Raw genomic sequence first — 25,127 nt, 5'->3', positions numbered from 1 at the left:
TTGCGCCCGAGCAGTATGTGTGAGAACCGTGGAGCGAGTGTGTTGGTGTGTCTGTTTTGCCATTTTTTAAATATAGGGCGATTGTTAGGATAGGTAGCATACTTTCTGGCGTGAATGTGTTTAATTATAAGTAGGTAGGGCCGGGCAGGTTGGCACAGTCTCTGGTCGCGTGTTCCGTTTTCGCGTGTCCAACCTGTTTCAGGAAATCTAATTTGAAGAATCGACAGTGAAATTGGTACAAATGGAGTATGCCACTTGTTTCTGATTTTACTGATCGATTTTTCGAATTTAGTATCGCGGTCGCGGTCGCGGATAAGTCGCGAGTACGTCCCGAAACGAACGTTTATGTAGGTATTGCTCGAGCACGCACGTGCGAACGGACATCGATCACTATGATCGTCGATGTATATTGGGGTTAGCTTATGCAGTTTATCTATTCATTTCACATTTCACTCGAGCTAGATGTAAGTTTCAGCGGGCATTGCGCTCGAAGAATGAAGAGGCTAGAGGCCGAAGCGGCCCGGCAAACTGCCACGAAGAGGGTCACAACAAATGGCTTCTCATTCTGTGGATCATTTGAATGATTCCAAAGCATGGGATGTCATTCTCGTTACTACTTTGTCACTATGCTCTTTTAGTATTTGTAGTTATATTTTTTTTTCTTTTCCATCATCGTTCATCATCGTTTCGGGCAAATCGCGATTTTTCTTGTTAGTGTTGCGAAAAATTGATTACAGGTTGAATTAGAGTTGCGAAAAAATGATAATCGTGTTTGCTTTAGAGTTGTGAATTGTGATACCGCGATTGTTTTTTGCAATTTTGATTTGAACTTTTATAGTTGACTTAGTCTTGTACATAGTAGAATTTATTTTGCATTCGATTGTTTTAAATTAAATTACAGAGTCATTGTTTTTGATTAATTTTAAAGTACTAGAGTCTTTGAGTAGTTTTTGTTCATAGAACTTTGTATTATTCATAATAATTTTCATTAAATTCTTTCGAGATTAGTGTTGCGATATTATTTTATTGCAATTTCCAGTTACATTTCCTCTTAGTATTGCGATAATGAATGATCGTATTTCTTCCCACAAGATGCAATGTTTATTCACATATCCCATGGATTTATATTAGGTGGAATAAATTATATTTTCATTAATATAGGATTTTTTAAAATTAAATTTATAACCAAGTAGAATATATTTATTGTGATTTGTGATTAGATAGAGAACATTTAAATTAATAAGTCATTTCATTTATAATCATTTTACATACATATTGTATTATAACAAATACCATATCATATATTTGTGTATTCAAACCAATGAATGATTCTCCTTTCTCAAACGTTTCTCAATAATATCTTTTTTAAACAATATTCAATTTGAACAAATCAAAAAAAAATATGATGCAATGTGAGGTATTGAAATGGCATTTATTTTAAAAATAAATTGATCCATTTTGTATTAAAATTAAGCCTTTAATGCACATCTAAAGCCAAGATTTCCAGCTGTTGTGTCTGGAGTATTTTGGCTCCGAGCAGCGCATCTGTATCGAAAACAGTAACTCTTGTGACAAAGATAAGAACCGCCTTTCTTTACTTTGTCTGTACTGTGAGGTGGACCATTCTGAAAGTAGTTTCGTATTATAAAGTTGTTGTAAAAAAAAAAATTTTAAAATAAAGAAAAATATATTGAGAACATATATACAGGATTATTAGGCCCGCCACGTGCTTTGGTTTCAATTGTCCACCAATCAGATGTCCATTCCCAAACATTCCCTATCATATTACGTAACCCGTAATTATTTGGCGCGAATTCTGTAACGGGCGATGTGCTTTCGTATCCATCTTCCTTGGTATTATTATTTGGAAAATCACCTTGCCACGTATTCGCTCTGAAAATTATTTTAATTAAATAGAATTAAATTTTAAATAATTTTTTATAAAAAATTATTCACCTATGTTGACCATTCGGAGTAAATTTATTCCCCCATGGATATAGTTTATCCGACAGTCCTCCCCGACATGCAACTTCCCATTCGGCTTCCGTAGGTAATCTTTTTCCTAACCATTCGCAATAGGCAGTGGCATCATTCCACGACACATGAACAACAGGGTGATCCATTCTGTCTAAATTATTCAATTTTACTTTCTTTTGTCTCCAATTTCAAACAACCGGAAAAATAAAATGGAGTAAACATACTCTTTATATCAGAATTAGGACCCTCTGGATTTTGCCAGTTTGCATTTTTTACTTGTAACCACCAAGGCGCTTGAGCAACTGCGTGCGTTATGTTCGCTCGAATTTTTTCTTCTAACAAACCTCCAAATACGAATGAATCTCCAAATTTTTCGGCTTCTGTTCGATGATTAGTCGCGTGAACAAATCTTCCAAAATCACGATTGCTCACTTCCATCTCGTCTATGTAAAAACTATCTAGATAAATTTGTTGTTTCGGTCCTTCGCCGTCAGCGACGAATACAGGATCGTTTGTACCGATTGTGAAAGTGCCCGCCTTTATCTTGACCATGTTTTTTAAACGACCTATGCGATTCGTAGCAGTATGTTCGTAAGTATGAAGTGGATCATTTGCTAAACAATAATCATCTGCTTCATTCTCGTAGAGATTCTCTGTGGTAGTGCTTTGTCTGCTATGGCTGCAACCACCACAGTGAGAAGATTCTTTACTTGAATCATCTGTTTTAGAACTTACCGCTACGGTACACAATGCAATAATTGTGAAAAAAGACAATATTGCTGATTTTTGACACTTTATGCTCGTCAAACCTTTCATTTTACGATGTAAGAAAATTGATACATATAAAATTAATAAATTGATTTAATTTGGCTGGTAGTTGTAGGAAACAAATACCTATAAATTCGTGGTTCATGAAATGTTCTGATCAATGATAAAACTTGTCATCTTGAAGAAACACGCACACATAAATTAATAATGATGTGATAACCTCGAATCTCTATATTCGTTGTAGTAAGAAAACTGAAAATCCCTAGTTAGCTTAAATTAATTTTCATCTATTAGTTGGTAATATTTCAACCATGGAGCGAGAATAATCATAGGGAAATCGATATCTCTTTTTCATCGATACATCGATTCCTCGGTATCGATGTGCAATATGTATATGTGTAATATGTACGTGGAACATAACCTATCATGAAATGCCACGTACTGTTTATCTGTAATTTACGTACGTAGAATGTCTCGAAGATTTTTTCATTTATCGTGACAGTGGCTTATAACCAAAATAGTAACAGTATAATAGAATTGTTTAGTTCAATATATCATCGTTATATACTACATATAGCTACAATGGCTTCCTCAAGACGTTTCAAACTGTTGTTTTATTCTCTCGGCATTTTTGTATGTTATTTTCATTTTGGCATGTTGCAAGAGAAGATTACACGAGGACAATACGGAGATGAAAAAAGCAGTGAAAAGTTTACGTATATGTTTACGTTAGTTTTCTTCCAGTGTCTAATTAATTATTTATTTGCTAAGACTAGTTTACTAACGATTATGAAACAGGGCGAGGATACTACTCCAAAAACTTATTATGCACTCTCTGCCCTCACTTATTTACTTGCCATGGTATGCAGTAACATGGCATTACAATTTGTCAGTTATCCAACACAAGTGATTGGAAAAGCTGGTAAACCGATTCCTGTGATGATACTTGGTGTACTACTGGGGAACAAGGTATTTTGCTTTGCCTTTTGATTTATGTATCATTCACAAATTTTGTAATGTTTGCCAATTTTAATTTCTCTTTTCTTTTATATTATTATTTTCAAAGAAGATTCTTAGAATCTATATCTTATATATACATATGTATAGGTTTTTCGCATTCAGACAATATATTCGTAATTTATAACAATGGAACGCATTATCTTCCAGGTTTATCCAATTAGGAAGTACTTGTTTGTATTCTTAATAGTCATTGGCGTAGCTTTATTTATGTACAAAGACGTGAATCCATTGAAAAAACATTCCGAGGGACAAACAGGCTTTGGAGAACTATTGTTATTACTTTCATTAACAATGGATGGTCTAACTAGCGCTGTACAAGAAAGAATGAGATCTGAACACAATCCCAAATCTGGCCATATGATGTTGAATATGAATGGCTGGTCTGTGATGTTTAGTGGCATTGTCATCCTTGTCTCTGGAGAGCTTGTAGAATTTATTCAGTTCTTACAGAGATACCCTTTTACTATATGGCATATAACTACCTTTTCTATAGCAGGAGCGTTTGGACAATACTTCATATTTCTCACCGTTGCAGAATTTGGTCCATTACCATGTTCTATTATAACAACGACTAGAAAATTCTTTACAGTCTTAGGTTCAATACTTATCTTTGGTAATAGTTTGACCTCTAGGCAATGGTTAGGTACGTTTATAGTATTTTCGGGGCTGTTTCTAGATGCTATGTACGGTAAAGACAAGTCTCCTAGAAAAGATGTAACGAAGTAGCAAATGAACGTGGGCACGTTACCTGAGAGATCTTAACTCTTTAAATAGAGGGTGATTTCTTATTTTGAAACTTATTTGTGCTGTTGGTCGCGTTATGGTGAAATTTAAGCTTAAGAACGTCACACCATAAACAATTATGTGTACTGTCTTCGGCTTCCTATCCTTTAATTTCGCTATCGGCGTTTACAAATATATACACGTACAAATTCTTTTTTTACGGATATATACAGTAACAGCTATATGCTAACATATACTTTATAGAATAACGTTAAAACCTTACGTATTACTGCATAGCAATGTCTGTGGTTTATTTTCAAGTTGTTATTCTGCTATACATATTTTTATTATTTTTATAATGACTGAATGTATGAGAGTACGTAACATCGAATTTAATTTTATTCACTGTATGTAAGTGTATGGCTACCACTGTATATCATACACGTGTGTGTGATGCGCGTATGTATTAACCAATCAAAATAACATACATTTGTACGCATAACGTTCCACATATACTTCCTTCGTTTTATATCTCTGTGGCAGTTTCATTCGAATATCTGACACAAGTTCTTTTCCCGAATCATATCATACGTAAGCGCCATATACGGGAAAAGAATGTGGACGGTATCATGGCAATGTACATGATAAAAAAAAAATCGATTATTATATATGTAATAAAGAGAAACTACAATCATTCGATACATGATTTGTTTATTTTCCCTACTTTGCTATTATTTTGTCTCTGATTGAAATATCTTTATCAAATCAACAACAATTTACATACAGAGCAACATATTTACATATAGCAATATATATATTTTACCATATGCCAAGTTAACTGAAATGAAGTGAATAAATAAATTTAGTTGAAAATTTAGTTTAAATGAACATTTAGTTTAAAAATTAACTTGCGCATATGTTACGCGCAAAATGGATTTTTTTTCGATCCGATTCCGTTGTTGTTATCGACATTGACGACAACGCCGACGATGGTTAAATAGATAATAACAATGTCTGAATGAGCTTTAGGAAGGGAGCGTAATCAGTTAAACGTAATGTATCATAAATGCGCAGACCGCTTCTCAAAAAGTAGTTTAACGTATTTCAGCAAACAACACGCATATATATGTACTTAGATCAGAAGTGAATACCCGAAGATTAAATGAAGCGCGAAATGCATATACTTTTATTGAAAAGTTGTACGTATATTGCTGTATTATCGATATGGTTACCGGTTACTTACGCGCGTCTTGCAAACGGTAAGTCACTTACAATCACAGTGAATTTAACGCATGTGTTGTCAGTTTGATCGACATGTGCGTTATAATTTCCTTCATGGTCTCGCAGTATTTGTGTATAAAATTTGTCTGCTTTACAAACATCGACTCATCAATGGAGATGAACAGCACGTAATTCAAAAACGGACACGATGGGAATTTTCCAATAGTATCGATTCTCTCGATGTCTCATTAGCGCGCTCGAATATTTAAATTGGTACAAGAGTGCCAATTCTAGACTAAAAATTTTCGGGGAATTTCGCAGACCTTTGTCTTGTTTCTCATTCGTGTTTGAAAAAAACCATGTTTTACCTGGAGAAAGAGAAAGAAATATTTCGCTTGTAGAATCGTTCCCGATTGTCTTGCCAAACGATGTCGAAGTGCGCGACATGAATCAACTGATACTGACTACGAGAAACAGAGTAGAAACGAAGCAAATAACGACAAACGACGAAGAAGAATCTGATAGAAACGAAATGAAGGAAAACGAGAGAACAATGAACTGCACAGATCGTTCTATAGACGATTTCCCGCAGGATCTGTTCACGTACGAAGAACGTCGTCACGGAGCGGTAGTGTTACACGTTTTTCTTGGATTATATTGCTTCCTATTGACGGCGTTCGTTTGCCATGATTATCTAATACCTGCTGTCGATCGCATATGCGTTAGCATGAATATAAGCACCGACGTAGCTGGAGCGACGTTTCTCGCAATGACCAGTTCCTTTCCCGAATTATTTGTGAACGTAATTGGTACTTTTCTAACGGAGTCAGATCTTGGTGTTGGCACCGTGGTCGGTAGCGCGGTATTCGACACGTTTGCAACTCCGGCTTGCGGAGCGTTGACTGCTTTTTCCGTAAGTACACACGTACATGTGTAATATAACATATTATCATAGTATCCTCGATACTATGCGGTGGGACTCCGTTTATGTGGATTCTATTTATTTGACCAGAATTTCAATCGATGCTCGATTAAATGAATTGTGCTTATTTGAAGCTAAACTTCCATCGTATGAACGAAAACTCACTAATAGAAAGAAAAATCAATGGAATTTTAGCTTGTACTTATAAATGGAGTTTTATCGTACTTTTATCTGTATAGTTCAAAATAATTGTCAAATGATTACGAAAAATAAACGATAACTAAATATGAAGTGGTTCGTATATATATACAACATACGTATAAAACAGACGAAAAAGTCTCTTATAACTGGGCATATAACCAGGTAAATCGATTATCTCGTCCATTTGATTTTCTCGTCACAATACAGAGTTTCAGATAAAAGACGATAAGCATCCCGTTTAAGTATATTTAGATCGATCGTATCGAATATCTATCTTGTCTGTTTATCTTCCATTGACCTTGTTAACGTTGTATTGTACATTTATTTCTTTTATAATTCTCATGTATCTCTACACCTGGAAATCAGAAGTGTCTGAAAACGATCATTTTCAATCCAATTTCTATTTGTTTCTTGTTCTTTTCAATTTAGGCGATTTCCTTAGAATGGCGAATATTATCGCGAGATTGCACAATGTACGTGATATCTGTTGGAACATTGGTAGCAATAATGTGGGATCAACGGATTAAATGGTACGAAGCGATGATATTGTTAATATTGTTCTGCATTTACCTAATTTTGCTGTTTTGTGGCAAAGGTATTAGATTATGTTGCGGTACAATCTTTCCCTCTAATTCCGAATCAACGACGGAGTGTAAGTAACAATTTTCCAGTAATTCGTTCCTTTTGTTTGTTTCGGAAAAATAATAATTCGTTGCGATTATAGTCTCTAACGTTGATGAGAAATTGCCCCGCAATGGCTCGTATAAACTGCGCGCTTTGGATAATGTTGTTTATAATTCTAATTTGGAAAGTCAGCAACAAGGTGGAATAGGCGATCTTAAAAATACCGAGAAATTAGAGAGTCGTTCTGTTTCTGGTATGTATCTAGATATGTGTGTATACTGGCGAAAAAATTTGGATACACGTTCTGTTTGTGATTTATATATAATGAAAATCAAAAGAGTACATATCTAATAAAAATAAGATTCATACAATATTATTAAGACCGAGGTAATACTATGGCAGTATATAACATTCAAACATGTGTAAAGATACATACAAAAAACCTATAAAACTAAATGCAACAAATGCAATTTAAAATAAATACCATCAATATGAATATTATAATTTGGGATAGCATGACAGTCCTTGGAGATTGAGAATTATTAAAAAGTTAATTTTTAGCAATAATACTACGAACAGATTTGGATATTCACATATCTTAAAATTGAATTTAGTTGTAAGTGTTATTAAGTTTAGTTATGGATTCATGAATCTTTTAACAAGATCGAAATCTAAAACATACAGCGAAAGCAATTAATTGCTATAGAACACTTCAAATTATTAAATCCTCCATCATAGTCTGCAGATCTTAAAGTTAAACTAAGTATCCAAGCTTTTAGCTGTCGCTGCATACATATGTGTTGTATTCGTATAATATTTCGAATTAAATAAAAAGTTAGATATCAACGTGTACGTACATATTGTTTCTTTGTATTTATTTGCAGAATATTTATTTACTTGGCCAAGGGAACGAACTGTGATCGCAAAATGTTGGTTCCTGTTTTGCTGGCCATTGAAATTTTTGCTATACATAACGATACCAGATGCCAGGATAGAACGATTAAAACATTGGTATCCACTGACGTTTATCATGTGTCTGATTTGGGTCGGTATATCTTCTTATTTAGTCTCTTGGATGACGACGGTTGTCGGTGATACCATAGGTATTCCTGATTCTATTATGGGTCTTACATTTCTGGCAGCTGGTGGAAATATGCCGGAAATTGCATCCATCGTAATTTTAGCCAGACAAGGTAATAAACTCGATTTTCTTTTATTTCTCTTCTATCAAAATTTCTTATCTGTTATATTGTTAAAAATACGTATGTGTCGTACATACGTAAATCGTTGCTAATTGAACAAATGATTGAAAATTGAACGAATTAAATAACGTTTCGTATATATCTAGGGGACGGAAACATGGCGATGAGCAACACGTTAGGAGCAAATATTCTTGATATTTTGCTTTGCTTGGGCTTACCGTGGATGATAAAATGTCTAATGAGAGGAGAAGACGTAGAGATCATATCAGGATCTATATCCTACAGTGTACTTTCAACTGTTGTTTGCATAGTGATTCTCTACGTAGTTATAGCATTTTCCAATTTTAAATTGAACAAACAAGTGGGAATCATATGTCTGTTGGTATACACGATATTTTTAATATTCGCTATTCTCGTGGAACTGAACGTTTTCTATTTGGTGAATTTACCAATGTGCGATGATTAATTCTCTTCGCATGCACAGTTCGTGTAATATTTTTTTGCCCGTTCTCCGTGCTATAGGATTCTAATCGTTAATCTCACAAATCTCATTAATCTCGACAATTTTATTAATTTTGTTAATGGAAAAGGAGAAACAATTTCCTAAAAATTCAAATATCATCTATTCATTTCCTTCACGTGTATTAAAGACGTTATATGTAGAATACTTACGAGACTATCGTAAATCCGTCAATGATAGCAAAGCTAACGATTAAAGATCGAAGCTGCGACAGACAGTGAAAATTGAAACAAAAAAAAAAAAAAAAAGAAACAATATAGATACGACGAACAACAAATATATACTTAAATATGTGTTTATGATATTAACTCATCACAAAGCGGAATATTTCGTGAGTAATATCTACCACACGCGCAATAATCCGCGACTAGTGACTAAGTTTTATATTTATATAAAATATAAGTGTGAATTAAGTGTAATTTACCGGTAAACTGTGTAGTAAGCTGAATTACTGTAATATAAAAAAAGAAAATGGTTCAGTTAAAAAGTGAATAGTTTCAAAGATGTAATTCGTAATAAGTTCGATGTAATTGATTTTTTTGTGGGTAGACGCATAAGCATTTTTTTAAATGGTACCAATGTATAATTGCTGATCGACGCAGTTAATTATTTCCTATAATTGTATGAATCTATTTATGTCGAAAAACTAATAGTTTAATAGATATTTTAATTTTTAACTAAAGATAATTTGATCATAAGAGATTTTCTATGGATTTTATAAAATCTCTAATCAATTATCCATACAAGACTTAATACTCTTTTTTCATAAAGAATATATAATTTTTATCTGAACCGTTTTTTTATATCGCAGGTAATTTGCATTTGTAGATTATAACCGGTCGTGCTTTGTTTTATACTCTGATGTAATCAGTTAGTATTAAAGGATAGTAAATATTTAAATCTGAATTAATTATGAATGATTTTGTATACTATGTACATACGTACATATGTTGACAACGTGTAATTTAAATCGTGACGTGAATGGATTAAAATTCGATGGAGGAGAATAAGGAAAATAGGAAGCTCAAAGCTGAAGCGAGGATCGAGTGTGATAGCTACGAGTTACCTACGTTAATCAATAGTGAGATGTATATTTTTAATAAAGAATAATTTATTTTTCGCATCCGCGGTGAATGAATTCGACGAAAGGAAAATATGTCGGTAATCGGTCGAGCAATGCGTTAATTGACGCATTCTTGTGTACACATGGCGATACAGTTGGTTCTTGTATTATAACTTGCAGGTATTGATAAAACGCGCGTACGTTCGCAACGTTATTGATGAAACGCACACGCACGCACATGCACACGCATATAAACACATGCACGTACGCATAAAGCTATACTATACTATATGTATATTACACAATAGTATAGTATGGACGATAGATATAACGAGACGAAGGAAGGTGCAATGGAATAATGCATAGGATAACGTGTTTCTTTTATTTATAATCCTTTCAAAATAGTCCCCTAAATACTTAATACATTGCTTAGAACGTTCGTATAAGTTTTCGAAAGACTTTGAGAAAATGTTCCATCTTGTGAAAATGTGAGTGTATGTGAGTGTGTGTTACATATCTCTTCGAAACGTTAAATTATTTGTTGAATGAAACGCCGCGCTGTTTTCGTTTTTTTTTTTTTTTCTTTTTCGTTTCACAGATTCACAATCGTAGTCTCGGGGAAAAGAAGAAAGAAGTCGGCAGAAGGAAAGTAGAAGACAGATCGAAGAAACAGTGACCATCCGAACCCCTCTTGGCCCCTAGGATTTTAGGGTTTTCGACGTTGAGAAGAAATATTTTGAAAAAATGTTCGCGTATTCACGCGGAGGACAAGTTATGTACATATTATACGTGACTGGTGAATGCCAGTTTGGTGAAATTCTCGTGCACGTTATTATTATTTCTTTTTATTGACAAAATAGTTGACGAAATAGTACTACGTTCGTATTGAACACTTTTATTCGAAATCGATCTCATTGTACCACGTCGCTTGTATTCATTGGATCAATGTAGAAACATAGATAGGTAGATGCGTACACGTGTTATCGACAATTTAAAAAGATCTGGCTCTCTTTTCATATCAGTGATTAGAATTATGCAACACGTATATGACATACATATACGTATGTATATTACCTACTATATACATGTGTTCTACTCGCTTAATCCGACTGCTTAACCGGCTGTCGCGATTCTATTATATATAGCCGAGTTTGATACAATTCGATTCGATTATGCGTTCTTGGTCGTCCTTATTGCTCGTCGATTAAATCACTTTATGGACATTGTCCACAACGAATCGGAGCCCCAATCGATTTAATCACAGTTGGATCGATCGTTCGTTGATTAACACAATTCCTTATACTTCTGCGGGTCCCGATTGAACGGTAACAATCAGCCGCGTAAACGAAGATAATTCAATAACGTGTATACTATTTGAACTGGATAAGATAACGGATGAGAGATCGACTATATGTACTATATACATGTATGCGTAAATACGCATGTGCAAGAACATATGCGCATGGAATCCGTTCCGAGTGTTCGCGTTTTTGATCCTCAATGCCGGCTCAATAATAACAGTGTCGTAATTCTTCCTATCGATTTCTGGTACACATTCTCTACCTATCTATCTACAAATAGCGCGTAAATAATACCCTTAAAATCGTTTACATTTTTGAAAACGGGAAACAACCTCGGACACCAATCTCCTCGATTCGTTCAAACGAACGACTAAAATAACCAACGAACAATCTTGATTCGAACGTAACGCGATCAAACGTTCAATGAAAAGCATCTGCAAACGATCAAGATTGTCTCATCCATTTGACATTAGCATCGTCGTCTTCGCTTATATCGCTCGTGCTCTCCGACCTTTTTCTTTACCCGTCCTTCCTTTTTCTTCTCTCCCCTTTTCTTTTTCTCTCCGCCCCTTCCGCATCTTCTTTCACCCTTCACCCCCTCCCCCCTCCCCCCTCCCTTCAGCCGCTCTTTTCCGTCTTCTTTCCGAACCACGTCAATTATCATCGATTATGCAAGGGATTGTTCGCGCGGAACACAGTTGAGGCATTTCACACGTTTTAACGATCATTCGCATCGTGGCTCATTGTTTCGATTCGCGGCAAAACGCTCGACGTTTTGGCAGTTTGATATCATTCTGTCGATTCGAGTTTTTTTCATAACCGCGTTTTTAGGTTGCCTAATCGCCGCGTCCTCGAGATCGCGGCCAATCGAATACGTATAGTACATATTTGCACGCCTCTGTATTTTACATTTGCTCGTGTTATCGAGTTGTTGTTGTTGTTGTTATTATTATTATTATTATTATTATTATATATTATATATTATATAACAATATATTACGTTTCGATAAAAATTTCTGTGGAAAATATAGATCATAACCTGGATGAAAAATCGCTAAATAATTAGCGTAATCGGCAAAAGCGTAGCCAGCATTGCGATCGGTATTCGATCGTTATCATTTGTAATTATCGATAGTTAATCGCGTAGCTACCGAACCGATCCCACCAACGAGTTTGCTGTGTTACTCCCTGTGTTATCCGAACGTACAACGCAGGTATTTACATTCGGATATGCTTATGTATCTACTTATTATGTACCCGAATACACGCCAGGGATCAAAGAGAGTCGCTAAACAGCAACGTAATCGTAACAGTTAATAATGATTTTACTATGTACAATCGGCAACGGTCGATGCTTCCTGTAGCTTCTCATCGTTCCCCATGTTTGTCCCGAAGTTTGATCACTTATTCGAATATCAGTGGAAATCTTCACTTGGAAATCGTCTCCTTTCCTTCTCTCTTCCCTCTCCGCCGTTCGCTCAATTCCCTCTCGCTGATTTATTGTTATTTATTACTTTACGATACTGTACCTCCCTCCGGATATACACACGGATCGTTCGTCTTCACAGGATTGTTCAACATTACCCGGCACGTAACTGACATTGTGTGTAATTTGCAAACGATCTTGCTAATTCTACGAGGCATCGCGCTGTGTCGCGCCGTTAGGACGGTTTTCATATCATAGGACAACTAAACGCGAAAGAAACGTATTGCTCTAATGTACGTACAAGAGACAGCAGATAGTCGAACGAATCCAACGAAATAAGCGTACAGCGGAAACCGTGGTTTTCCCGCGCATATATGTACCTAACAGACCTCTTCGTCTTGAGCTCTTTCGTCCTTGTCGCGCGCGTCCTCTTTCTTCGCTCGCTTCGGTATCGCGTAATTATGTATTTCTCTTCTTCCTGCGCTCACCGCCGTTCGTATTCTCTCATACCCCTATCTATCCAAGTACTTATGTACATACTTATCTAACTACTTACCTTAACTACCTACGTCTACCTACTTACATATCTACCCGCCTATGTCATTTACCTATCCTACGTAGCCGTTCGTTTTGAGTTCGGTTAACTAGCAAAATCGCTAGTTAACAAACCTGAGCTAGCGTTGACCATCTGCGACTACGAACGGCATGGCAAGAATCATTTTACGCTTATACGCTTGACGCCGTATGAAGAATCAGATAGATCAGTGATACACACGTTCGGAAACTATAATCAATCGTATTATGCGTGCGTGCGTGCGTGCGTGAATGCGTGCGTGGATCTGTATGTTGATGAGCGCGAATCCCGACGCGTTTCACACGGTACCATCTCATATTGGTTCGTTCAGTTATTGTATGTACACCGGAATAGAGGATGAAAGGATGAGAAACGGTACAACAGAATCTTCTTGGAAGCAGAAAGAAGTAGCCGGAAGCGACAATACAGCGTTACATAGTCGTAATAAAGACGCTACCAATAAACACGATAATTCTAATTTCGAATGAACACCTGGCACAGCTGAATTGCGGATAATAATGGTTCGATTCGTAGAAAACTCGTGTTCGATCGTTTTTCGTTTTTTTTCCCTCGAAACGAAAGTTTTACGCAAAGAAATGTTCCAATGTCGCTTGTTGAATCTCGTTCTCTCCCGCGTAACGTCTCAAATTACCTCTGTCCAAAGGAAAATGGCGAAAAGGATGCTCCGCACGTACGGAAAGTGAAAATCGTGTCTGTAATTGATTCGTGAACATCTATCGTGAAATATCGAACGTAATCACGGTGATAACCGCAATCGCAATCGCAATCGTAACCGTAACCGTAACTCGTAGTAGTATTGTCGTCGATTCATTCTCACGTGAATAATTTCTTCGCCACGGTGCGAACCGTGCGAACCGTGCACCAAGTACCTTGTTCGAATGTTTCTTTTTCTCGCTTAATCTTGTGTGATTTCGTTTGGCATTCGTTCCGTCTACCAGCGTTCGTCTTTGGAACTCGGCTCCGATCGATCCATTCTCATTCGATTGCCAAGATCAAACACACAGAGTGCGTGAATTTTTACGTAAACGTGTCAACATGGTTCTCATTGTATCTCGCAAAACGGTAGTTTGCCGGTCAACTCTTTCGTCTGCTCTTGATCTTGGCTGTTGGCGCCCTCGCTTTTCGGGCTGCCTCCGTCTTCTAAGGAGCCCCCACCACTCCCGTGGGGGCAAATTGATTGTCATCTAAGCGCCAACGTTGATATCATCGGAGGTCGCGACGGTTTGTTATCGAGAATTCTTTCGATCTCGCTCATAATATTGGCGTTCAATTTTGGAATTAGCTGCAACGACACAACGTTTTATAATCGTGTCCCCAGTCCCGTTCGCGGTCATCGAAGACGAGGTTCGAGTAGGAGTGTGCGAGAATCCGAAAATAGATGGACGGGTCGATTCTTCCGACGCAAAGTATCGCGTTTGACGTTTTTCAAGTACACGCTATCTCCAAACATTTTCAATATAAACGAAACGTTTTCACGTCTATCTTAGCTATCGATGCAATTTAAAATATCGATAAAATTACAAAATCCGTAATATTTCATACATTTTACACCTTGACCGTGCTTCGTTCTTCAACAAAAAAAAAAAAAAAAGAGATAAGATTATATTTTTGTATTTTTTAAACGTTTGGAAAGACCCAGCTTCGCTCATTTAAGGTCGATAAATCGATTAACTCCATAAAACAAAAAAGTAGAGAAATTGATGAAATAATACGTGTACTTCCATTCTCTTCTAAAAACTCAGTTGAAGTAATCTAATTTCATATCATTCAATACATTTTTTCAACGGCTATTTTATTCCAATATTCCGGATTTGTATGAATTATTAATTTTAGAATCCAAAGATTAGAACGGAGTTATTACAATTTCTTTTAAAAAATATTAAATTTGAATAAAATGAAAAATGTCTTCAATTTCCTCCAAATGTTAAATTTATCTTTGTAAAAATCTTCAAGGCACTTTTTCCAAATTATTCACATGAAAAAATATTCTGACTGAAAGATCAATGTCACAATAATAAACGAATGTCCTCAACATACGTGAATTTTTTTTTCTTTAATATAACTATCATTAACGATTAATGGGTAGTATCAGAACATCGAAATGGAACTTTGAGAAAACGATATTTCATACGCGCCGCTCTATTAGGTGTACAAATTAATCATAAATTTATTATTTACAAAAGGTCAAAAATGCATTTTAGTCTAGAAAATAATTTCCATCAATTTGTTTACATTCGAATTCCTTTTCTAAAAAGAGATAGCACTTTTTCCTTCAAGAACTCAATACTGATTCATCAACCCTCTTCAAACCTTCAATGCTTCTGTTCTCGCACAGCCCTAGTTTCGAACTATGTCAAATTTTACTATTGAAAATAATTACCTGTAAACTTTGAAGACTCTCGTACAATTGATCTATGTTTGATGCACCGAGGAGAAGGCACTGAACACTTTCATTCTTTAAAGACCACGCGATAGCCAACTGTCCGAATGAGCAACCGAGTCGTTCGGCGAGTGCACACACGTCTCGCAATTTATCTGAATATTTTCGTGTCTCGTCATCAGTTGACTTTTCCTTCCAGCCGTATTCCTGCTGAAACAAAGATAGAATAGAACACGATAACACACGTTAACGTTTATTTCCTCCACTAACTTTTATACGAGTACGCTTGTTGCGCAGAAACATAAACAGCATATACCAATTCGATATACCACGATATACCAATTCAAATACGTACTTCTTTATATAAAGATTGCGTTTCGTCTTCGGTCCAACTGAACGACGAATACTTATTCTGAAATGGAAAAGTTGAACGTTGCGATTATTATTATTTTGACAACGGTATAGATATTTGCGTATTTGCCGTCTCTAGTATTGTACCGACAGTTAAAAGATTTCTTCTGGATAATGTAGCAAAAGGAATGACTGGAAAACGAGGTGATCGATTTTGAAACTGAATTTGATATCAACTGATAACTGATGACGTCGATACCGAAGTGAAGTTAAGCTAACAGTTAATTTATGAGATATAAGAGGCCAAAGAAGTCAGTATGTAAGCTTCGAAGTACGAAGCTTTTATGTTGATCAGACAATTTAAAAAATTGTCTATTTTAATTGTAAAATTGTTGAAAAAATTTTTTAAATTTTAAAAATTGTTCTCGAGTTTTGCCAAGTGTTAACGATGACTTTAAACGCATATCTCAATTCAAACTCAAATTGAAAAACTATCATTTAATGTCAAATTCTGTTTCAAAATCGAAAGACCAGAAACAGACGTCTCATTTTTCAATCATTCCTTTCGTGCTCATTTTCAGACGATTTTTTCGCTCATTATTTTTCCCTTCTGGATAATTAATTACCTTATATGAAGATCTCGATAAAAAAGAGACACCACAGTCTTCTGGTTTCGAGGAAACCATACCGATCGTAACCGTGGACCACGCCATCAGGCCAACACCTACGATTTAAAAACAATTTCTTTCAATATCGTTAAGAAATACACAGGTATTACATATTATGTTGTGAAAATTGAGCATTTGACAATTAAATACCGATTTTATTGTACAACTCTGGCATATAAAGTTCCGGTTTTTCTCTGTAAAATAGATGATACTCGGCTTGTTCCACGATCGGTGTGACGCAGTTAAATTGACGGCAATTCGTGTAAGCTTCCATAATTTCGACAGGTGTCCAACGAGACGTTCCCCAATACATTACCCATCCTTTACTTATCACGTAATTCATAGCACGTACTATTTCTGAAAAAGAAAAAAGAAACGAAATGGTTTCGACGTATCTGAAACGACGTGTTAATCGTGTCGGAATTAAGAAACGAACCTTCCATAGGACACATTGGATCTACTTTATGGATCATTACAATATCGATGTACGATAGTTGTAACCTGACCAAGGACGCTTGCACCGATTCGATTATGTGCTTCCGTGACAATCCGCGACCCTCTGCCCTGCGATCAAATTTTATAACGTCACACGTTTGATTTACGTACATTTTTGACCATTTTTATATTTATATTTATATGAAGCGAAATTAATCAGCTATCATTAATCAGGTAAAAAGAATTTTGATTATAATAACTAGACTGCGGATTTAAATTTTTGCGTGTAAAGAAATAGAATTTAGATAATCGAATATAATTATACCATTCTTTGAATATTTTTACACAATGAATGCATTGCGTGCATTTTTGTGTCTGGAAAATAGATACATAAAAATTCGCAGTTTAATAATAACTGAAGAAATTGCTTCACTTAATAAACGTCGTAATATACACGTCGATGAAGCAAAATCTCTTTACTTATTTATTAAACAGACAATAAGTCTGTAAGGTGAACATGGAATACACAAGTACGATTCATCGTTGTCAGAGAACAGAAAATCTCTCTTTAGTTCTTTAGTAAAGAATTTTTATCATAATCGAAGAATCGAAGCTGAAGAGACTATTTTTCAGTAAAGTATAATCGTTCGTTTTGAATGAAATAAATCTCTTTAGTTAGCTAAAAAGAACCATTATCATAATTGAAGAAATGACCTTATAAATTTCGATCGACACTTGAACCGCTTATTTGTTGAATCGATTTTTTTATACAAGCTTAAAGTTTAAATCAATTCGAAACTCGATGGATACTCACTTCGTGTTCCAATATATCTTGGTGGTAACGACGTAACTCGAACGATTCCAAGCACGACGTAATAAAATTCGTCCAAATTGAATTTCTGCTCTATGACCACTATGAGCTTCGCTCAGATCGAACACATTTATTCCACTGTCGTAGGCGAGGGCAACCACAGCTTCGGCTGTTTCCTCGTTACTGCAACCTCCTATGCCGAAAGTTGTCCATGTACCTACATGTATAAAGCAACTCTAATAACTCATTTGTTTTGATGAATACGGTATATGTTAGTTCAATTTTTTTCACTGTTCTCAAGTACAGTACTGCGACATTTCTACGTCCTATTGAATATCGTATGGCAACAAAAATCGTCAATTGGTCAGTCAATCAATGCGACAATATACGGCTAGCTGTCTTAATATCGAATGAATCTATAACGATCCATAACAATTAATTTCTAAGATGTTAAATCCACGATACAGATGTTTTTTAGATGTAACAAAAAAACAAATTTGCTTAAATTCCAAATAACGCGACCGACAAATATTGACCACGCATTGCCAATTTGGACATGATCATAGAATTTTGCTCCAGTTGTTTCTTGACGACAATTTCTTGTCGCCGTACGACATTCAATTAGAACATAGGCTTACAAGCAAGCTGCGTATACACGGTTCGATAATCGATCCTAAAATATCGTGCATACCTACTTACCTGTTTTCACTCCTATTATCGTTCTTATCATTATCATCGTCATCATAATCATCATCATCACCATCGTAATCCATAAGAATACGGTTTATCGAAAAATTGCGAATTATTGGTCTCGTATACAGTGGTCTCTCTTTCTCCCTTCTCATTCTTTCTCTTTCGTTTTCGTTTCTCTCTGTCTTATTCGTCCATATACAAGGTATACATTAATTCCGAAAGCTCGTACATTCAACAAGCTGTCTGAATGTGATGTTACGTTAAATCTTCAAATAACATTTTTCGTCGTATTTTACAAAAACATCTTTAAATTAAAGAGATGCAAAATCCTCCGAGACATTTATAATTTTGGAAGGCACAGCTTTCAATTGATACAACATCAACGACGACGGCGACCACGACGACAACGAACACGACAAGCACGATGATCACGACAAAAGTAGCGTAAAAGTTATTTGAATAAGAACATTGCTACATTACCTCCTGTTTCTTGGTCTATCTGTTAGATAGTTTATATTACTATTTTATATACTATGTACTTTGCTACAAAACTCTAGATGAAAAGCTTGCATGCTCACATCGATGGATAAAGCACATATGAAGATTACAAGTATTTACTATGCGAAATAATGGAAAAGAAGAAAGAAGAATAGAAACGTGAAGTACAGCAGAAATAAGGAAGGATAAAAAAATGATGAGAAATCGTGGATAAAGAAAAACCACAGTTTTCATTGTTTACTATTTTTTTATAACTTGAAAATGTATAGTCAATATACTATTGACAAACTAGAGGAAGAGATGATAATATGGCTCCTTCAGTTCTTAATTCCCCCTTAGAAGGAATTTTAAACTTTTGATTTTGAAACTGACCTCAAAATTTGGACAAACCATTAAGATTACACTTGCCAAAAGGTCGAAGCAAAAGAAAAGCAAAGTTGAATGGGATTTCTAAAAATACGTATTTGTAGGAATTTGAACAAAGATGAGGATAATACGTCCTCCCAACAGAAATTCCTTGGTCATCAAAAATCTAATTCTATTCTTTTCAAAACTCTATGTTTTATTAAACCTGCAATTATGAAGAAGAAGCTTGTAATTTAATAACTAGTAAATCCCGTTGGACTGGCAGAACGTTCGGATACAGAAGATTCTACTGTACCTCAGAAACACTTTCGTTTTGCAAGCTGGTTTACTTGTGCTCAGCAACAATTTCGTAGCATCCAGCAAAAAACGTCTTTCCTTGTATCTACAGTTAATTAGAAAGAACGTGACACACATTTACCTTCAACTGTTTTTTGCCGCTAATATGTAAATCGCGAGGGGGCCATAATATCACCCTCCGTGCTATTGTCTCAGAGTGAAGGTGTGTACTCTAAAGCGTACATTGAGATGGAATAAAACCGCGTGGGTAACCGCAATTCGGCTCGTTTCTACGAAAGTGGGGGAAAACATTCAGCGTACCTAATCCAACATTGGAAACACGAAGACCGCTTTTGCCCAAGTTGCGGTAGCGAATACCTGGCGAAGGATGCTGTAAGCGTTGCGCTTGTGCGGCAATGCAGTTAGTCAGTAGCTGTTCCTTCGTTCCAGCGGTATTGCTGCAATGTACACCGGAGTCCACAGCACCGCCACCGCCGCCACCACCGCCTCCACCACCGCCGCCGCCGCCGTTGAACTCTTCCATGCAATCCAAACTCGCTATAGGTGCACGGCAGCTGCGCGTATAAAGTATACAGAGTTGGTATTAATAAGACACGATCGATCGAATGTTCGATACAACCGCGTAAACATTTGCAACTGAACATTCATAACCGCGTCATTTCCCGTCAAACTTTATTCGCTCGGAAAAATTCGAAAAGAGGTACCGGTGGCTAGAAATTGGGAGAGAACGCTCGAAACGCTGTGTTACGTGTATCCTTGTTGCTATGCATCTATATCATCGTATATATATATATATATATACACGAGTCGATTTCATATTGCCCATACGAGCTAGCTTTACCGCGTTTCGAGTGCTTTGGAAATTCTCCGTCACGTAATATGTGTGTGTGTGTGTATGTGTGTGTGTCTGTGTGTACGTGTGTGTGCGTGGAGAGCTCAAAAGACAATCAGCGTAAGTCATTTTCTATTAAAGATCATCTTTCTTGTCAAAATCTTCAGTTCACGGAGCAGATTGGTTACAATTATAATAATTACATTAGAACGAGTAAACTGCTCCGTCGATTGACGATTTTAACAACAAAGAGATATTTGCATCGCGTGGTACGGTTCTAATGAAAAGTGACTTGCACCCACGAATTGGCCCCTGAATTCTCCATGTATCTTCTTCTAACACGTTTCGAAGAACAAAGGAAACACGTTGAAAACACTCAATCGTCGTTATCGTTACGTGTGTATGTCCGTGTATACGTGTGTGTTTAACGTACGATGCAGAAACAAATAAGTAATATTTAACGAGACGTTTCACCGTAGCAGTTGGGTCTTTTAAAACCTCCGAAACTAGTGGTTGACTGGTCGAGAATATCGTTTCTTAGACTTGTGTATAATCGCATTATGGAGTTTGTTCGTGTATGCATATGGATTCAGTATGAAAAGTAGGGGAAAACGAGAGAAAAAAGAAGGAAAAAAAAAAAGAAACGAACGCGGCACAGATAGAAGAAGGTGCGAAGAAGTGCGAGAAGAAACGGTACATTATCGATTAAGAATTCACTCACCGATAAATAGTAGGCAGTGGATAGTAGTCATCATCCTCCATACTACTATTCGTATTCGCATTGTTATTCGTATCATTTCCCGCCGTGGACGTATTGCCGAGATTACACAACATTAAACGAGACATTGCTGTAATGTATGTATATGTGTGTATGTGTGTGTGTGTGTGTGTGTGTGTGTGTGCGTGTGCGTGATAGAAGCGGAAGATGTTTGAAGAGAACGGAAATTGCGAAAAGACGTAAAGAGAAGGCGGAAAGATTCAATCTAGATCGAACGAATGCGAGTTTGTTTGTTCGTTCGAGCTCCAAAGAGAAGTGGAAGTAATTTTTTTTATGGTTAACTTCATGCGTCCCTTTCAAATTCGATATTAATTTTCGCTCGACGAGAAGGAAATCGACGGGATCGGCATTATATATCGTCTCCTAATTCCAGTGATTCGAAAGACTCTTTGTCTCTTTCCTTTCTTCTTTGTTTCTCTTTTTCCGTTTCGGAGGTAAAAGTGTAATATTTTGATTATGAGCGTGAAAGATTCTAACGGAGAACGGAGAATCGAGATAGATCGAGTATCTCGAGCATCACTGTATCACTGATCCATGATTCGGCTGATCGGACGATCCGAATCGTCGTTCGATTCAAGTCTGTCTATATTTTCAAGTCACAGCATTTGATAATATGTATCTTTATTGCGCATATACGTTATATAGGCACTAGTTTTGTTGTTTTTTTTTTTTTTTTTTTTTTTTTTTTTTTCTTTACTTAAGTTATTTAGGCACCACAGTAAAGAACGTGAGTAGGTACTGTCCGCAACTAGTACATGATATCGGAACGTTCTGCGAAAAACCTTCCTTCGTGGTTTTATCTGGTTCGATCACAATATCGTTCGAACACTATATGACACGGAATATTTATTTTAAAAGCTACACGTCGTTACGTAAAAACGAACGGTGGTCGATATGAGTATCGATATGTGGTACGATTGCTGGCGTGGTGAGAGAGGTAGGGCGCGATGATTATTCCAGACCGGGCACTAACAACGCCGGGCACTAAAAATCCACTTTTCCCTGCGGATTATCCAACTGGTCCAACTGGTAACTTTATAATACATCAGAGTTGATATAACGTTAATAGAACAACATCTCATTCGGCGGCTTCGATCTCATTCTCTGTCATAATACGGTACATGATTCCGTATGTTGCATCGGACTCTGCTTTCCATTTCTGCGACACGTCTTGCCGATTTCGTGTCTCGATCCTTGATGGTGGCCAATCTCGATCTAATTTTCGATCCCGAGACTCTCTCTCCCTTTCTTTCTCTCTCTCACTCTATTTCTCTCTCGCTCGCTCGCACTCTCTCTTACTCTCATTTATAAGTCGTGCGCCAATCCCCAGATCAATCTTCGTTGTCAGTCACATGTGGATAAAAACATTCGGCGCCAACACTTTATCTTTTACGATCCTCCCGTCTTACGGTTGCTCTCTCTCTCTCTCTCTCTCTTTCTCTCTCTCTCTCGCTCTCGCTCTCTCTCCCTCTCGCTCTCGCTCTCTCTCTCTCGCTCTCGCTCTCTTCCTTTCAAATGGAACTTGCCTTTCGCAATGTTTCTGCCGAAATAGCTCTTCTGTCTTGGAACAATCGATCTTAACGGTGTTGCGATTTTAACGGTGTGTTGAATGTTTGGTGAAACATTTGTTGAGAGAAGAGCAATTAAATAGAAGAGAACGTCGGAGAACTGAAAACACCGAAACGTAGAACAAAAAATTTTGTGAAAATGTTAGGATTACTATTGTAGAGACGGCGAGTGTTATGCCTCCTACGTGGTAAGCAACACTGCACAACTTCGATACACTGCGACTCCCTCCTTTAACAGCAGAAGCAACGAGCGTGCGTGCGGTCCCGTCTCTGTTCCGCTACGGGCACCGTCGCCGCTTAATGCGCGTGTGCGCTCGTGCCCGCGCTCGCGCACCACTCGTGGCTACCACGCCGCGTACACCTATAACACCCCCTACCCTCGTTCCTCCTCGTCTCCTCTCACAGGGGGTTGCGGTTGTTTTCAGAGCGCATGACGTTACCGTCGTCGCATTCAACGCATTCAGCGCATTCGCCGCATTTGCCGCATCGAGCCTCTCTTGGAATTATATCTTTCGCTCGCCTACCCTTTGCCCCATGCCCCGGACTCGGATCGTTTAACCCCTTGGCTCTATTCTTCGTCTTCTTCGTCTTCGTCTTCTTCTCTGAATCATCCCCTAACTTTCCCTTACTTTCGTCTTCTCTTTCCTCTCTCTTTAATTTCACTCGGAAACCGATTGATTCGTCGTTCCTCCCTCCCTCCTTCCTTCCCTCCCTCCCTCTCCCTCTTTTTCTATCCGTTCGAACACGCTCGAAGTTTAAATCCTTGCTGTCAGACGCACTGGCTCGAGATCTCGTTTGCTCCCTTTTACTTTTGATTACAGAACGAGCGAGCTCGTTTCGATGGAAACTACGCGAAACGTATTCAGCTAACGCGGACGTATGTACGTACACATGTATGTACGTATGTATGTATGTATGTACGTACGTGCAGTGAGTGTGAAGTCAAACGAGTCGGAACGATGCGTAAAATGCCCGAGCGATCGAGTTAATCGTCCGATCGGTTATTAAGCATACCAGACGGAGGAATTCATCGGTGGAAAATGTAACGGTATCTGTCCCTGCGACAACGCCGCATTGCAGATCCGGCGTGGTGACGTGCAGCTGACCCCTTCCTGAACCGTTTATGGTCGCCCACGTTGTTCGACCTACCGACCTAATACGCGCTCGACCTACTGCCATCCAACACGGCAGGGATCCACTGTTTCGTTCTCTTGCGTTTCACCTTTTGTTTCACATGTTTGGTGCACGCGTCGCCGTACGTGCGTGCGTGCGTGCATCTGCACGAACGCGCATGCATCGTTGAAACGGAGCATCGCGCCCGCTCTCTGCGAACGACACGACATTCATCCGAAGCTTTCACAGCGCGGATCCTGCTTTCTTCCTTTGTACGCGTTTGATCGACTAGCGAAAGACGCGCCAGACTCGAAAACGTGCGTGTCACGCGAATCTTTCGAGAGAAACGAGAGCAAGATCTTTGGGGGGAGGGGGAAAGCGCAAAGCAATCTTTATCGTTCGACTTACCTGTCAAAATTCTGCTACGTGTTCCGACGTGTTACTGCTCCTTGCTGAAACGAATCTGCGCCGCGTGACGGTCGTGTGCTCTTCTCGGATTCGCAGATCGACTCCTTCGTTGAAATCGTGCCAAAGGTCTCGGAAACATTGATTACAATCGCCAGCACACGAATACACGTCGTTACAACCGCGGCGAGTAACAACGTTGTAACTTTTGTCAATTGTCGATGCGCGAATTATCTGGCCAAAACGATTCGCCAGTTCGAATTGTTCGGCGATCGGCAAAAATCGGCGGTGAACAATCGAGCACCGGTTTTCTTTTCTTTTTTTTTTTTTTTTTTTTTTTTTCCCCCCGGGGAAAATTTTTTAAATTTT

The 25,127-nt window shown here is 37.5% G+C and overlaps 5 protein-coding genes across 10 annotated transcripts in view; 3 read left to right on the top strand and 2 right to left on the bottom strand.

Moving 5' to 3' along the window:
* LOC122527064 (sodium/potassium/calcium exchanger 4-like) overlaps positions 1 to 25,127 on the top strand; it is a 48,635-nt gene that overhangs the window by 1,908 nt on the left and 21,600 nt on the right. The gene's annotated exons all lie outside the window — the stretch shown is intronic.
* On the bottom strand, positions 1,414 to 2,971 carry LOC122527073 (formylglycine-generating enzyme). Of its 2 annotated transcripts, XM_043650903.1 has the most exons (5): positions 2,872 to 2,971; positions 2,202 to 2,656; positions 1,957 to 2,128; positions 1,707 to 1,893; positions 1,414 to 1,625 (listed from the first exon to the last, which is right to left on the bottom strand). In XM_043650903.1, the coding sequence occupies exons 2-5, from the start codon at positions 2,527 to 2,529 to the stop codon at positions 1,470 to 1,472; spliced, it is 843 nt and encodes a 280-aa protein (XP_043506838.1). In that variant the 5' UTR covers positions 2,530 to 2,656; positions 2,872 to 2,971; the 3' UTR covers positions 1,414 to 1,469. The 2 variants fall into 2 exon arrangements, with proteins under 2 accessions (XP_043506838.1, XP_043506837.1); XM_043650902.1 differs by having other exon boundaries at positions 2,202 to 2,970.
* On the top strand, positions 3,004 to 5,182 carry LOC122527079 (solute carrier family 35 member B1). Its single transcript, XM_043650918.1, has 2 exons — positions 3,004 to 3,714; positions 3,913 to 5,182. Exons 1-2 carry the CDS (start codon positions 3,328 to 3,330, stop codon positions 4,489 to 4,491), a joined length of 966 nt encoding a protein of 321 aa, XP_043506853.1. The 5' UTR covers positions 3,004 to 3,327; the 3' UTR covers positions 4,492 to 5,182.
* Positions 5,472 to 9,626, top strand: LOC122527063 (sodium/potassium/calcium exchanger 4-like). The gene is made up of 6 exons (XM_043650880.1): positions 5,472 to 5,747; positions 6,111 to 6,622; positions 7,262 to 7,484; positions 7,557 to 7,709; positions 8,341 to 8,649; positions 8,805 to 9,626. The coding sequence occupies exons 1-6, from the start codon at positions 5,651 to 5,653 to the stop codon at positions 9,122 to 9,124; spliced, it is 1,614 nt and encodes a 537-aa protein (XP_043506815.1). The 5' UTR covers positions 5,472 to 5,650; the 3' UTR covers positions 9,125 to 9,626.
* Positions 13,473 to 24,990, bottom strand: LOC122527069 (voltage-gated potassium channel subunit beta-2). Of its 5 annotated transcripts, none has more exons than XM_043650896.1 (9): positions 24,762 to 24,990; positions 20,363 to 20,616; positions 18,212 to 18,425; positions 17,399 to 17,526; positions 17,113 to 17,319; positions 16,921 to 17,018; positions 16,299 to 16,355; positions 15,944 to 16,153; positions 13,473 to 14,845 (listed from the first exon to the last, which is right to left on the bottom strand). In XM_043650896.1, the coding sequence occupies exons 2-9, from the start codon at positions 20,583 to 20,585 to the stop codon at positions 14,744 to 14,746; spliced, it is 1,239 nt and encodes a 412-aa protein (XP_043506831.1). In that variant the 5' UTR covers positions 20,586 to 20,616; positions 24,762 to 24,990; the 3' UTR covers positions 13,473 to 14,743. The 5 variants fall into 5 exon arrangements, with proteins under 5 accessions (XP_043506831.1, XP_043506829.1, XP_043506827.1 ...); XM_043650894.1 differs by lacking the exon at positions 24,762 to 24,990 and adding an exon at positions 21,616 to 23,555 and having other exon boundaries at positions 20,420 to 20,616; XM_043650892.1 differs by lacking the exon at positions 24,762 to 24,990 and adding an exon at positions 21,616 to 23,554.

The sequence above is a fragment of the Frieseomelitta varia genome, unplaced genomic scaffold, assembly GCF_011392965.1.
Source record: "Frieseomelitta varia isolate USP_RPSP 00005682 unplaced genomic scaffold, Fvar_1.2 scaffold_208, whole genome shotgun sequence".
NCBI classification, from domain to species: domain Eukaryota; kingdom Metazoa; phylum Arthropoda; class Insecta; order Hymenoptera; family Apidae; genus Frieseomelitta; species Frieseomelitta varia.
This window is presented reverse-complemented; position numbering and strand designations above follow the sequence as displayed.